The sequence below is a fragment of the Symphodus melops genome (assembly GCF_947650265.1).
Source record: "Symphodus melops genome assembly, chromosome: 18".
Taxonomy (NCBI): Eukaryota; Metazoa; Chordata; class Actinopteri; order Labriformes; family Labridae; genus Symphodus; species Symphodus melops.
Window position 1 is genome coordinate 2,506,123 of NC_136708.1, and position 15,240 is coordinate 2,521,362.

General features: G+C 42.7%; 1 protein-coding gene across 1 annotated transcript; it reads left to right on the forward strand.

Annotated features, from left to right (window-relative positions):
• The first annotated feature begins 2,994 nt into the window (after positions 1–2,994).
• LOC306839044 (homeobox protein MOX-2-like) lies at positions 2,995–14,775 on the forward strand. The gene is made up of 3 exons (XM_079367518.1): positions 2,995–3,704; positions 9,996–10,168; positions 14,090–14,775. The coding sequence occupies exons 1-3, from the start codon at positions 3,254–3,256 to the stop codon at positions 14,315–14,317; spliced, it is 852 nt and encodes a 283-aa protein (XP_079223644.1). The 5' UTR covers positions 2,995–3,253; the 3' UTR covers positions 14,318–14,775.
• The last annotated feature ends 465 nt before the right edge of the window (positions 14,776–15,240 follow it).

Sequence of the window (15,240 nt, forward strand, 5' to 3'; positions counted from 1 at the left end):
ACATACACACACACACACACACACACATAGTGCAGAAACACACACACACTGCAGAAACATACACACACACACACACACACACTGCAGAAACATACACACACACACACGCACTGCAGAAACACACACACACTGCAGAAACATACACACACACATTGCAGAAACATACACACACACTGCAGAAACATACACACACTGCAGAAACGAACACACACACACACACACACACACACAGCAGAAACACACACAAACTGCAGAAACACACACACACACACACTGCAGAAACACACACACGCACTGCAGAAACACACACACTGCAGAAACACACACACACACTGCAGAAACACACACACACACACTGCAGAAACACACACACACACACTGCAGAAACACACACACAAACTGCAGAAACACACACACACACACACTGCAGAAACACACACAAACGGCAGAAACACACACACACACACACACACACACACTGCAGAAACACACACACAAACTGCAGAAACACACACACACACACACACTGCAGAAACACACACACACACAGTGCAGAAACACACACACACACACACACACACACACTGCAGAAACACACGCAAACTGCAGAAACACACACACACACACTGCAGAAACACACACACACTGCAGAAACAACACACACACACACTGCAGAAACACACACACACACACTGCAGAAACACACACACACACACACACTGCAGAAACACACACACACACACACTGCAGAAACACACACACACACACACACACACTGCAGAAACACACACACACTGCAGAAACACACACACACACTGCAGAAACACACACACACACTGCAGAAACACACACACACTGCAGAAACACACACACACACTGCAGAAACACACACACACACACACACACACACACACAGTGCAGAAACACACACACACTGCAGAAACACACACACACACACACACACACACACAGTGCAGAAACACACACACACTGCAGAAACACACACACACACACACACACACACACAGTGCAGAAACACACACACACTGCAGAAACACACACACACACACACACTGCAGAAACACACACACACTGCAGAAACACACACACACACACACACAGTGCAGAAACACACACACACACTGCAGAAACACACACACACACACACACTGCAGAAACACACACACACTGCAGAAACACACACACACACACACACACACACACACACACACACACACACACACACCTCTGGCCCTCCGCGCTGCACGTTAACACTGAGGCCATGTGAAGATTAACGCACACACAGGGACACACTGAACGGTTGGTTTCCAGAGCTGCTAATGATCCTAATTGTTGGATAAACTTTGTGTTTGTGCTCGGAGAGCTGAAACGAGACCCCCTGGATGTGGTTCACTCCCGACCCTCGGCTGAGGCTTTGTGGTGGGTTGATGCAGAAATTCCTTCCAAATGTGCTCGACTGCAGCTTTTCTACATCTAAAGCAGAACGGATGGATAAAGACTCAGAGTGAGGACTGAAGACTCCTGCTGGACTCAGAGGGAGGACTGAAGACTCCTGCTGGACTCAGAGGGAGGACTGAAGACTCCTGCTGGACTCAGAGGGAGGACTGAAGACTCCTGCTGGACTCAGAGTGAGGACTGAAGGATCCTCCTGGACTCAGAGTGAGGACTGAAGGATCCTGCTGGACTCAGAGTGAGGACTGAAGGATCCTGCTGGACTCAGAGTGAGGACTGAAGGATCCTGCTGGACTCAGAGGGAGGACTGAAGACTCCTGCTGGACTCAGAGTGAGGACTGAAGGATCCTGCTGGACTCAGAGTGAGGACTGAAGGATCCTGGAGCTGCTGGACTCAGTGAGAGTGGGGGGCGACTTCCTGCTGCTCTCTGGAAACTTCTTCCTCACTAATATTCACAGTTTCTACTTTTCAACGGCGTTAAAGTCGTGTAGAGAAGAACAGGGTGAAGATGTATCAAAAGTAGTGACTCAAGTAACAGGAGTTGATGCACGGTGGCACAGTGTGGCCTCACAGTGAGAGAAGGTTCCTGGTTCAAATCCCCGTCTGACAGGCGCTTCTTGCATGTTCTCCCTGTGCATGTTTGGGTTCTCCAGCTTCCTCTCACAGTCATGCTGTGGGAGGAAGGACAAATCTCACCTGGTGAGACCGCGTGATGTCACCCGTGCTAAGACGCTTTAGCATTAGCAAGCAGCAGTTTGACAGTAAATATTAAATCAAACTGAGGCTTCACTCTGGATTACTTCAGAGGTCTGAACCTGTAAAAGAAACGTATGTTCTTGTTTCTTAAGCGTGTTGTTTTTATCATCACTTCGATGTTTCTTATGCGTGTAAAAGAGTTAAATCAGCTCACAAGTGTCTGGTCCTATCGAGTCTCTGAGGCGACAGAAGTCTGAAGTTTAATTTAATTTATTGAGTGAAATGATTCAGCAGTCACACACTTGTTGCTATCAATAACTGTGTTTATGACTTAAGTCCATATCTGTACGTCTGCACATAACTGTTGGTGTTTCAAAGTTCAAATCACTGCGTCGCTGCGTTAATTTCTCAAAACAGACGTTTCAGTGTAAATATGTCTTTTTTAACAAATGGCCGAACGTCCACAGAGGAGCAGACCACATTTCCTGAGTCTTCAGCTCCACATCCGAGAACGAGCAGCTGATGCAGTCAGTTCCTAGAAAAGCTCCAGCGGGGTCGAATATCTCGGCTCCAAAATACATTTTCCTCTTTTTCCTGAGCGGAGCAGCGGAACGGTTCACATTTATTGTGCGTTGCATTTTGGAGGATGATCACATGCATGTGGTCGGAGGCAGTGAACCCAGCCTACCTCTCAGGTTACAGCCTATATATATACAACACCCCACCCCACCACACCCGCCTCCCTCCCTCCCCCCCCTCCTCCTTCCAGCAGCACTTCTCTTGAAGCTGCGTCTCCCTCCACACTGGTCCTCCACTGTCATCAGAGAGCCTCGTCTCTGTCCCTCACTGTCTGTCCTCCAGCCGTCTGCAGGAGTACCACAGGCCTCTTCTTTTAATGCCAACATCTCGGCCGTCTTCAGCGGGATTTCTTTGGGATTTAGACGGGGGTCCTGGAGGTCTGAGCTGAGAGGGGCTGCAGAGGACAGCCAGGAGAGTCGGCCCTCGCCCCTGAGTCTGTCTCCTCTCTCGGTTTGGTTTTAATCTTCCAGGTTGAAGTGGGGGGTTCTGAGGACTCCCCTCACCATGGATCACTCTCTGTTCGGTTGCCTCCGCAGCCCCCACGCCCCCCCTCAGGGTCTGCACCCCGCCATCACCTCTTCACCTCTGACCCTTCACGGCCGGAGCGACCACATCTCTTACCTGGACCTGCCCAGCTCCTCGCCCCCCTGCGGCTTCCCTTCAGGTGAGGATAACGGAGTCTTCAGCGCTCCAGCACATCGAGCCCACCTGTCCCAGGAGCCCCCGCCCGGCTGGCCCGCCCCCCTCCAAATGTCCTCATCGAACACTCGGCACGGCGTCTGTCTGCCGCCACTCGCGGCCTCGGAACTTTGCTCAGAAGGCTCGAACTTGTGCAGCACGACCCCGGGTTTGGAGCGTGGAGATCGAACAGGTGTATCAGTGGATTATGGACAGGAGGGTCTTTCCTCTGAGGACACGGAGAGACGGAGCAGTAAAGGACAGAGAGAAATAACAGGTGAGACCAACGTTTACAGACGTGCATCTTGAATTTCATTATAAATATTTTTAAGCTTTCACACGTGACGTTTCATGCTCTCAGAAGATAACGCTCTGAAACTGAACAGTCTCTGCAGACATGAAGCTCATGGGACGCTTTGAATATTTGATAGCGCACTCATTGCATCTTTAGAGGAGTGTTTTCTCATCGCTGAAACAATTAATCATAAAGGACGGTAGAGACTAGTGACCAGAGTGCACCAAGACCGAGACTAAGGCAAGGTGAGACTGACACGACACCATGTGTGCAGCCGCCGTGTCACTCACTCGGTCCAGTGTGAGGCCGAGAAAAAAAACCCTTTAGATTCAGAAATGATTAAATTCAAATTAATTAATTAATAAAAATTAAATATGCAGAAATTGCTATGAAAAACATTTTTTTTTTCCACTCATTTTAAAATATTTAAATGAAATTTAGGGATGTAACAGAACTTTCTGTGCGCTTTGATTCGACTTGATCACATTTTTTATGATTTTCTGGTTTTTGTTTAAAACATTTGAATTCAATAACTCAATTTCTGGATGATAAAGATTCTTTGACATTCAAAAAACAAACAAAACATCCTTTTTTTTGTCATATTTAAGCCTCTGTTCTTCAGCTGCTGATGTGAAGTCAGGAAAACCAAAAGCAGAAAGCGCCCTCTACTGCTTAAAAAGATAACTGCTCTGTTTTATTTACCCTGAGTGCTGAACATGGTCTAACATGTAAAAACAGTCCAAACATTATCAAAGTGTTTCTGTAATTTAAACAGTGATCTCTCTTTTTTCCCGGAGTAAAAATTATAACCAAACATCTTCTTTTTTTATTATTTTTTTTTATTAAAGCTTCGGTGCTTTTCTGATATTATCGACCATTAAAATAACAGAAAAGATCAAATCTTTTTTTATAAACATGATTTCAAAAATAATCTAAAATGTTACCAACTCAAGAATGAAGGTTAAAAATGTTTTGTCAACCATTAAAAGAATTCAAACAAAAAAAACAGATCAAACTAAGTAAAACCACCAGGATTCAGTTTCATACTCAAAACATTAAAAATAATCTGAGTACGTCAATGAACTGTCTGTATTGACATTTTCACTTATTTGTTTTTATATCAGTCAGAAAGAGAAGAACAGAAACGTTTCTAGTTTCAATTTTACAGAAAATTTAATCAAATTGACTCCGCAGAGTCGGAGATTTATAATTCAGATATTTTGGCCTGAGAGAAACGTGTTCCTCCCAGTCTCAGATGAGCATGAGAGAGTCAGACAATGTCGTTTTTATTCATCTATGTTAGGATTTTTAATATCATACGGGACATGGAGGTGTGTTCAGTCAGTGAGATCTAACGGGCCTGAAAAGAAGCCAATCAAAGAAAATGAAATGTTGAATGAAGCAGTTTATCATAAATAATCATACAAATGTGAAAACAGAAACAGGGCTGAAAACAACTATGAAGAAGTTCCTGAAAACGCTGAAATAAAGGATTTCAGAGTGCTCCTCATTGCTTCCCTTTTTATTTGATCAAATGGAGAATCTGAAATAAAACATTTGATCAGCTTCGTGTGTGTACATCTAATTCTCCAGCAGGAAGACTGAAAGACACAGAAAGTTTTCTCTGCTGCGCTCAGAATAAAAAAGCTGCTGCATGAACACTTTCTCTTTTATCTGAAGCTAACGCCGCTCTTCTGGAGGTGAAACTTCTTTCAGCGTGCCGACTGATCCTTTAATTCGTAACTAAAATCATTTGCACAGCTCTTATTCTGCATGCAGCTTTTTATGCTAAGCTAACAGGATTAAAACTAATTCTGCAGAAAGATAAACTTTACACTTTTGCATTTTACTCAGAAGTAGTTTTGAGAGGATTGAGGGAAAGCAGATAAATCCACAGATAAGCCACGGAAATCAGGAAATCAAGAGAACGCGTTTCTGTCTCCAGCTTCACACAGCGCACATATGTCATGACTTTTTTTACATTATTGCACGGACGCTTTTAGTTCATGTGTTTTCTTAAAGGGATGGTTCTACATTTTTAAGCGGGGTTGCAAAAGGTTCCTGTCAAAGGTGAGCATATGAGCCGTCAGTGATGTCGATCAACGACGTGGCCCCTTTAAGGACAGACCTGCTGCAGTGCAGGGACGGAAACGTCTCCGTCTCCTGCTCAGGGACTACGCATGTAAATTAGCTTAAAGCTAACTGTGGTACAGCTAATAGGCTGTACACGGTCCCTGTCAAGATGAACAAACAAACACAATAAAATAAAGAAACGAGGTTGCACAGTAAGGCTGTGCAGGCGGGAACAACATTGTAGAAAATAAAAGTAGATTGATACAACGGCACATCAAAAACACTGAACTGTCCCTTTAAATGTTCCACTGAGGGCAGGTTTGGTCCTCCTCGCTCCACAGGACGCAGCCCAGGACTGAGCCGAGAGCACTTACAGGATGAAGTCATTAAAAGATATATTACAATATTACTCCTATAATTTTACTAATAATCATCTAGTTAAATATGTATCTGCACCTCAAATAACTCCAAAGATTGTTCCTTAATATAGTTTTCTTAAGTGTGTGTGCGATGAGGTGGAGCTGAAACAAATTGATATTGTGTTGGTCTTTTTGTTTTTTAACACATGTTGGAAAAGCTTCATAAAAATCCACCATCATGCATCATGCAACTGTTTCAGTAGAAAATGGAGCCTCCCTTCAGATTATTAAAATCCAAGAACTGGCAAACAAATCACAGAGGTCATGACCCCAGCTGTGGCCTTGTAAAGTGAAAGTGCAGGTTAAACTTTGACGGATTGAAACTTCCTGGCATTCATTTTAAACTTCCACATCTGCGCGCACACACACACACACACACACACACACACACACACACACACACACACACACACACACACACACACACACACACACACACACACACACACACACACACACACACACACACACACACACACACACACACACACACACACACACACACACACACACACACACACACACACACACACACACACACGAGACATAAACCCACAAGACTCAAAATCAGGAACCATATCTTGACCATTTTTGCTCCTCTGACGAGCATCTTGAGCGTGCGCCAGGTCCAGAACTTTCCGATCCCCACTCCAACCATCCACCCTCCGGGTCGACGTCCCGGGCCAGCACAGATCCGGATCTTTGACTGACAGATTGAACACTTCGAAAAAAAGATCCGCTGAAGCTGCCAGAGACCAAACCCCAATCCAATTTCCTAACTCTAACTTCACTGGCTCTCGCAGCAGCCGCAGCACTTTTATGACTCTGAGTTATTTGTGGACATAAAAAGAGAATCAAGTTATGATAAAATACACAAAGTTATTGACCTAAAAATATTAAAAATAGAAGTTTTATTGACAGGATAGCTGGAAAAAGTGACGTCCCGTCTGTCAGGAAATACAACTAACCTGAATATAAACACGAGAAAAAATGAATAGCAGGAAATGAAATAACATAAAAGACGGATTGTGTGACAGAAAAATAGCAATGCTAAATGTGTTTGTGTAAAAGGTTGTGTGTGTGTCTATGTGGTGTCACATTACAGCTCAGACGGTGTGCGTTTTCCTGGCACGCTGCTGTCTGTCAGCACGTCGCACATTTACACGACTAATGAAATGTCAGCTGGATTTACGCAGCGAGCTCGGCAGAAATCATTATTCACTTTGAAGAATTACTCAGGCCGTTGTCACCGTCCACTGACCATGAAAAACACTAAAGATGTTTGAAATGTGACTTTCACGACAGACGATACGAGAGGAAAGTATGATTTCACCATGAAAGCTCGAAAACAATCGGGGGAAACGTTGAGTGTTTATGTGCAACAAGAAACGGTTCAAGAAAGACTAAGAAGGGTCCATTAACGATTATATGAACATGTGGCTTCATCTCAGGTTACTGACTCCTAAAATGTGTTTCTTAAAAGACATTTAATACAGTTTCACTTCATAATTCCACTTGACTCATTCTTCGGGTTAGTTGCCTGTCACCTGAAAAGAACGCTTGTAATAAATGACTCTGCAGCAAAGCATATACAGTTTTTTAACCTTCTTCTTCCTCACACCTCATTATGGACTGAAAGGTCACAAATTAAACTAAATCCACATCACCATGTTTCTTTAACGCCAACATGTGTCTCTAGTCTGTCTACAAACTCCCCAATGATGAGAAAAGTTCATCCTCTTCATCTTCTGCCTGCTCCACTTTTCAGAAAAAGTGTGCTCACACAGGATGTTTGGAGATTTTCCCTTCATGACATCAAAAAAGGGCAGTAACCCCTCCCCCAGGTGGGTGACACAAAAATAATAGGGCATGGAGCGCAAAAGCCAGAGCCACCCAAGTCCTTCCAGAGAGTGGCATTTTGAGGGTTTAAGTTCCTTCCTCTTTTTTAAGTCTTTGTGAAAGTTTTGCTTTTTCTTAATCAGTATGTGTCTTTGTTCTCTTTGCATCTTTGTAGTAGTGGCATATGTCTTTGTGCTCTTTGCATCGTTGTAGTAGTTGCATATCTCGTTGTCCTTTTGCATCTTTGTAGTAGTTGCATATCTCGTTGTCTGCTTTGCATCTTTGTAGTAGTTGCACATCTCTTTGTCCTCTTTGCATCTTTGTAGTAGTTGCACATCTCTTTGTCCTCTTTGCATCTTTGTAGTAGTTGCACATCTCTTTGTTCTCTTTGCATCTTTGTAGTAGTTGCACATCTTGTTGTCCTCTTTGCATCTTTGTAGTAGTTGCATATGTCTTTGTCCTCTTTGAATCTTTGTAGTAGTTGCATATCTCTTTGACCTTTTGCATCTTTGTAGCAGTTGCATATTTCTTCGTCCTCTTTGCATCGTTGTAGTAGTTGTGTCTTTGTCTTTGTCCTCTTTGAATCTTTGTAGTAGTTGCATATCTCTTTGACCTTTTGCATCTTTGTAGCAGTTGCACATCTCTTTGTCCTCTTTGCATCTTTGTAGTAGTTGTCTCTTTGTCTTTCTTCTCTGTATCATAGTCAGTTTATTTGTAGTTGTTTTGTGTCTCTGTGTGGTCATTGTTTGTTTCATGTTGATTATATATATTTATTCAGGGTTGTGATGTAGTAGGGCCTGAAAGAAATCTGGGCGTGATTATTTGAACTGCGAGAGTGACTAACCTCTCTTTCTTTCTCATTTGTGCTTTTACATAGCTTATTATTATTATCATCATTATTATTTTACTATTAGTAATATTATCTAACTATCTAAAATATCTCTCTTTTAAAAAATGATCAAATTTATAGAGTTGTTTGATTGATTTTTATTTTTTAAAGTTACTTTTTTTTTTCTTTAAAACAGAATCCCAGATCGCAAGGAGAGCAAATTAGAAACATTTTTCTCTGTGTTGTTAGACTTCAGCAGTTCACAAACAACATTTCATGTTGTGGGTCTGTAGACATTCAGGTTACCCAAATATATGTTCAAAAATACTGCACAGAGGGATTTTTCACAATATGTCCCCTTTAAGACGGGCTTTCTCAACCCCAAGAGGGGTTGCCTGAAATGTGCATTTATTGATCATTAAATAATATAGTGAACACAGGCCACAGTGGGCCATAGTCAAACCATAAACTTGCAGAGTCTCTGTCTGTCCCTAAGCTGTGGCGCAGATGTCCTCCCAGACTTTCTTCTTCTGTCCACAATAATATACAGGAAACAATCTAAATGTGGTATACAATGAATGCTTACATGCAACACAGTAGAAAAAACTTTGACATGATTGGAAAGAAATACAGTACATGCTTCATGTGTGTTAGACATCTTGGGTCGCCAGAGTTGTGTGAAGTCAGAGCGGGGTCATAAGGCCAGAAAGGTCGGAAACCACTGACTCAACATTTATTCTGAAAACGATCTTGACAAACAAACTGGAGATATTTTTTACTGTTTAAGTTCTCTGAGAAAGCTCTGAATAATGAGTGTTTTGTTTAATAAAATTGAGAGCAGTGGTCTCATTCATAGAGAGTTTTATACTTCTCTGACCATAAATTATGAAATGGAGGCGTTTAGGAGTAAACATCGGGTTGATACCGGATTCCTCAGCACTCAAAGCGCTGCAGTAAAATCTGATTGGCACTCTAATCGTCTGCTCTCATATTATTTGTGTTTCAGAGAGACCCTGCACTTTGTCAAACGCCCCTCGTTTCTTTGCCCCCTCTTTTCTCTCTTTCTTCTGGAGGCTCAGCTGTGGCTGGAAAAAGTTCTGTTTTTTATTTCAGAGTCCCCGGACGGGAGCTATAAGTCAGACATGAACAGCAAGCCGAGGAAAGATCGCACGGCCTTCACCAAAGAACAGATCCGAGAGCTGGAGTCGGAGTTCGCTCACCACAACTATCTGACCCGACTGAGACGCTACGAAATCGCCGTCAACCTCGACCTCACTGAAAGACAAGTACGGTAACACACTGAATCAAAGGAGGGGAACGGCTGGTGAAGGGAAAAATGAGTTCAATGAAAAATGTACTGGTGCATGTCCACTGAGGGCTTCTGTCAACATTTAGCTGTAGCTAAAAAAAATTACATTTTTCTTTTCCACCTTGAAATAAAAGGAGTTTTGTTTTTGGCTCTACAGTTCATAGAAGCCCACCTAACAAGTGTTTTGATGATTAGCCTGCTAGCTAAAGCCACTTACAGGTTAGCGTTGTTATTTTTACTTTGAGGGTCAAAAGTCAAACAATTAAAGATCCTGTGAGGAGATTTTTGAGGGTCATGCAAATTAGCTGAAATTACTACGAACGTCTCTTTATGAGCTACAAAAGCAAACAAGCAGAACAGCAGCAGCAGGATGATTTCAATATTAGCTTCTTCATGCCTGTAAACACGGCCAGCGGGGAAGGTGTCATACAAGCGGATTAACAGCACGCAGCAGAAACAGACTTTGACCTTTCCGTTCTGATCAGTGTAAAATTAAAGTTAAGGTTGGTAATTTTCAAACACTAGCGTGATTTTGAAAGTAGCATTCCCTCAGTGCTCCATCTGCACCCTCCCCCTCCCCTCTGTGCTCCCTCGAAAGCCACGCCCACCCACTCACATGTACAAAGAAAAGGACCTCAGCTGCATGCATGGGGTAGAGAACAAGCAGGGAGACAGGGAGGCGTGTGATTGGTTCATCAGATTGGCACCTCGTGGCAGAAATTGGTCAAAGTTTTTACAGACTTACAAACTGCTACAGATGACAGATTTTCTTTCTTCCTTCTTCAGAGCACAGGAGTTATTAATCTATGTCAGGACCTAAAGACAGTTTCAATCATTATCTTAAAAAGTGGATCTGGAGGAAAATGACCAACCCTGCCTTTAAAGAGCTAAAAGTTAGCAAGAGGAGAAATTTTCTCTCTTCCAAAAAAACATTTTCGAATGAGCGGGACGAGTTCAGCAAAGTGGTTAGTAGCACTATTGTTCAAAACTGACTCAAACCAAATGTTCCTCTCAGTATCTCTTTTCTTTACCTGACGTAACTAAAGTTATCAAGACATCCGCTTTACGATGTTTCAGCTCAAAAGATCGATAACCGTGAAAGACATTTGATTAACATCTCCCTCATATGAGTCGAGCTAAACAAGCTTTTTATCTAGTCGAATACTTAGCAGTAATTGCTTCTTTATGTAGTCTGTGAGCTCTGAAAGACGCTTCGTGCACAGTGACATCATGAGTCAGTGAATCACTTCAGCTGAAGTTTGGTTTTCATTAACTAAATGTTCACAGCAGAAGAAAGCGTCTGTGTTTTGACATGAGCAAACGGTTGGACATGTCATGCTAATGCTCGGAGGCTAATCGATTCCAAACCACATGGACTCTTTGAAACGTCAGCGTGCAGCTCTGTCTCTCTCTGTGTGTGTGTGTGTGTGTGTGTGTGTGTGTGTGTGTGTGTGTGTGTGTGTGTGTGTGTGTGTGTGTGTGTGTGTGTGTGTGTGTGTGTGTGTGTGAAGTGACTCCGTGATGCAGTGTGTCACACTCCAGATGGTTTTCTTAAAACTTTCAGGAAAAAAATAAAAAATTGTAAGAAGTTAGCATGCTGCTTGTGCTGCTGTTCAGATTTGGCTGTGAAGTGTTTGTGTGTGACAGTCATGGTGGAAAATGACGGATGACCACTTCAGGCTATTTCAGGAAAGAAGAGGGAATAAAAAGAGGAATTAATAAAAGGATATAAGGAAACAGGAAAACCAAACTGGTCATGACAGCTGGAGTTATAATGGGGAAAAACTAAGACGTAAACACTGAGACAAATACAGATGACTGAAAACATCTGGAGAGATGACAAATAAAAAGTTGGAAAATAAACTTGAAAACACTGCAAAATTAAATTAATGAAAATTAGTTCTTATTATTATCCGCAGTTATATTGACAGGTTATATATGAACAGGTCTGACAGTGTGTAGTCTTTTTGTGACGTGTTTGGACTTTAGGTCACTGACTGTAAGTAAAGATGGACGACAACTTTCCAGCTCCTCCTGTTGTACAAAAGAGAAACACCTTGCGCTCCTTAATGAAGAGTCTGTGCTCTTGAGATCAGTAGGTGGGGCGACTGCTTCCCGCTCACCAAAACACTTAATAAAACGTGATGGATCCCTCGGGTGGGTTGAGTCCACAGCTGAGCTGATTCTTGTGTTGGTTAAAGGCAGACACTATCAGGAGAGTTAAAGGATTCCTGTGCACGTGTTCAGTGCGTCTTCATCCTCTCCTCGGTTTAATGTGGTTCACGGAGCCCTGCGGGAGCCTCATATGTCAGCAGAGCTGTCATCATGGTGTTACACTCCTTATTTTATAGCATCAGATAAATAAACATGTATAAACCAGTGTAGGAAGAACTAGCTATGACAGAAACCATGTATTTTCATTTTAAAGTTTGACCCATGTCCCATATGTTAACATGGAGGAGGCGGAGCTTATGGCTTATACTGCAGCCAGTCAGTAGGGGGAGCTACAAACCATTTGGCTTTCTGGTGGGGGGGGGGGCTCATGTCATATACAGTTCATGCTGAGATAAAAAAAAACAAATAACACGTTAATAATTGAATCGTGTCACATAAGAGATGAGCTTTAAAATATCCCTTCACTCTTCACATTTTTCGCGGAGTGACGATCCAACGTATAAATGTGTCACTTCCTTTGCAGGTGTTCGGAGTGATAAAAGACGGTCGAGTTTGTAAAAATATTTAGAGCGCTTTACACTCTCTTGTAAATGTCTTTGTATGGCTTTAAAGACATCCAGCTCTTCTGTCCAAAAACAACCCCAGAGGTCTTTTGGCTCAGGCCAATCAGCGTTTGGCTCGAGCAGCAGCCGGAACAAACTCACCCAGGATTCAGTTCTTCCTGTCTGGACTCGGGTCCCTCATCACTCCCCCTCACGTTGGCTGCTTCCAATCGTCGCCAACAGAGGTCCAATAAATATGTTGACTCGCGGTTTATTCTGTGATTTTACTGACATTTTAAGGCTTCTGCTCTCAACCTACCTCACACGTTTACATGTGGTTTGAAAATGGGATGTTTAGCAGCTTTAAAGTTCGCATCATTGAACCTTTAAGCTGCACTAATCTCATCAGTTTGTAAAGGAGCATTTCAACATTTTTCAGCTTTTAGCAGAGGACTTATCTGAAGTCATCTTTGGTCTTTATTCTTAACCAGAGTTTATACACAAGCTTGTGTTTGAAAGGTTCAGACTGCTGGTGGGCTGAGGTTTGCAGTGAGCAGTCAGTAGAGGACTGGCAGTGTGTATCATTAGTCCAGATTGGATGTCCTGGTCTGAGGCAGCAGATTATTCAACACTCTTGGATACAAACACGATACGAGAGGCGGTCGAGCCAACGGGCTGCAGTGACTCACGCATCAGCAAATACATGTTTATAATGAAATACAGTATGACCCCGTTATACTAACTGTAACATCACTCATCCGAACATCACACTCACAAAGACTTCAGCATACTGCGAGACTGGGAGGACACACTCTCTGAAACGTAGGCAGAAGACAAATCAGACGCTAGTTTTTACTGATTTAAAGGAGAACTCTGTACAGCTGCAAACCTAATAAATTAAACAGACCGAACAACTGCATGTGACTATTTGACCAGCAGGCAAAGAACTCGATTAGATGTGACTGATTTTATCTGATCTAAAAAGCCTCTGCATGTGTCCAATAAGCTCCACCAGCAGAAACATTTAAAAAATTGAGAGAGGTTATAACGCTGAACGCTGAAGCTACAGTGTCTGCGGCATGGCAACCCACCTGCCAGCAAACTGTAAAAACATTTACATCTTGATGAGGAGCTTTTGATCTGCTGGTTGTTCATCGTTGACGTCCTTTGTTTCCTCGCAGGTGAAGGTGTGGTTCCAGAACAGAAGGATGAAGTGGAAGCGTGTAAAAGGAGGCCAGCAGGGGGCAGCAGCACGGGAGAAAGAACTGGTGAACGTAAAAAAAGGGACGTTACTGCCGTCTGAGTTTTCGGGGATCGTAGGATTGCAGCGCTCATCGAGCCCGCCGAGGACGACCACGGAGGAGGACAGTCAGGACAGCGACCAGAGCTCCCAGCAGCTCCAGCTATGACTGATAATGATGCTACTGGACAGGACAGACACCACGATCACATCGGTGAGATGAACAACAAATCACGCATAGAGCTTCCTGAGAGGAAGGACTGTAAAGAGAGATCATTCCAGAGATGTTTTAAATTGAAGAAAGGACTTTTTGCACTGTCGAGGATTTGTTTAAAGTTCAATTCTTCAACAACTGAAACAATGAAATGAAGCGACTGCACGACTCCTTTTCAATTTCAATTATTTATCAGTCAATCCAAACCTTCTCATGTGATTTGTTTACCTTATGAAATAATGTAAATGGATTTTTTTTTTTTTTTTTTTAATCTCAATTTGCCTCTCACCTTGATTTAATGTTGACGAACTTTCACGAGCAAAAACAAAGGATGTCTTTATGGATTACTTAAAAAGTCAAAAAATGCTATTAAAAGGTTAACACTTTTTTTTTAAATGCCATTAAAAATTATATCTTGCTATGACATTTTGAACTTAAGTAATGGTAGTTCAATTAAAATCATAACTATTTACCTCTTTTACAAAAGCTCTCTCTCTGTGGGTTTCCTTCCTGTAACGTCAGACACATCGGCACACTGCATTCATCGCAACTTGTTTGAAACTTTTTGCTCCATTTTTAGGATTTTTTTTTTTTTTTTACTACCAGCGTTTTAACCTAAAATATTTCCATCATTTCCAGTTACAAAAAGGTACAAACGACTACACCTAACCCGTCGAGACAGGTTTCTTTTGTAGCCTGAGTTTGTCCAGAAATCCTTGAACCACTAAACCCTCTCCTGGATTCTCTCTCGTAAGAAGACGCTGTGTTGATTGATGAGTGTGTTTCTGGGCCACGAGCAGCTGCAGATTCACTCAGTGGGCTTCGGTCGCTCTGCGGCTTTCTGTTCCCTCAGAGCTGCCCGGTGGTCGCTCGTCGTA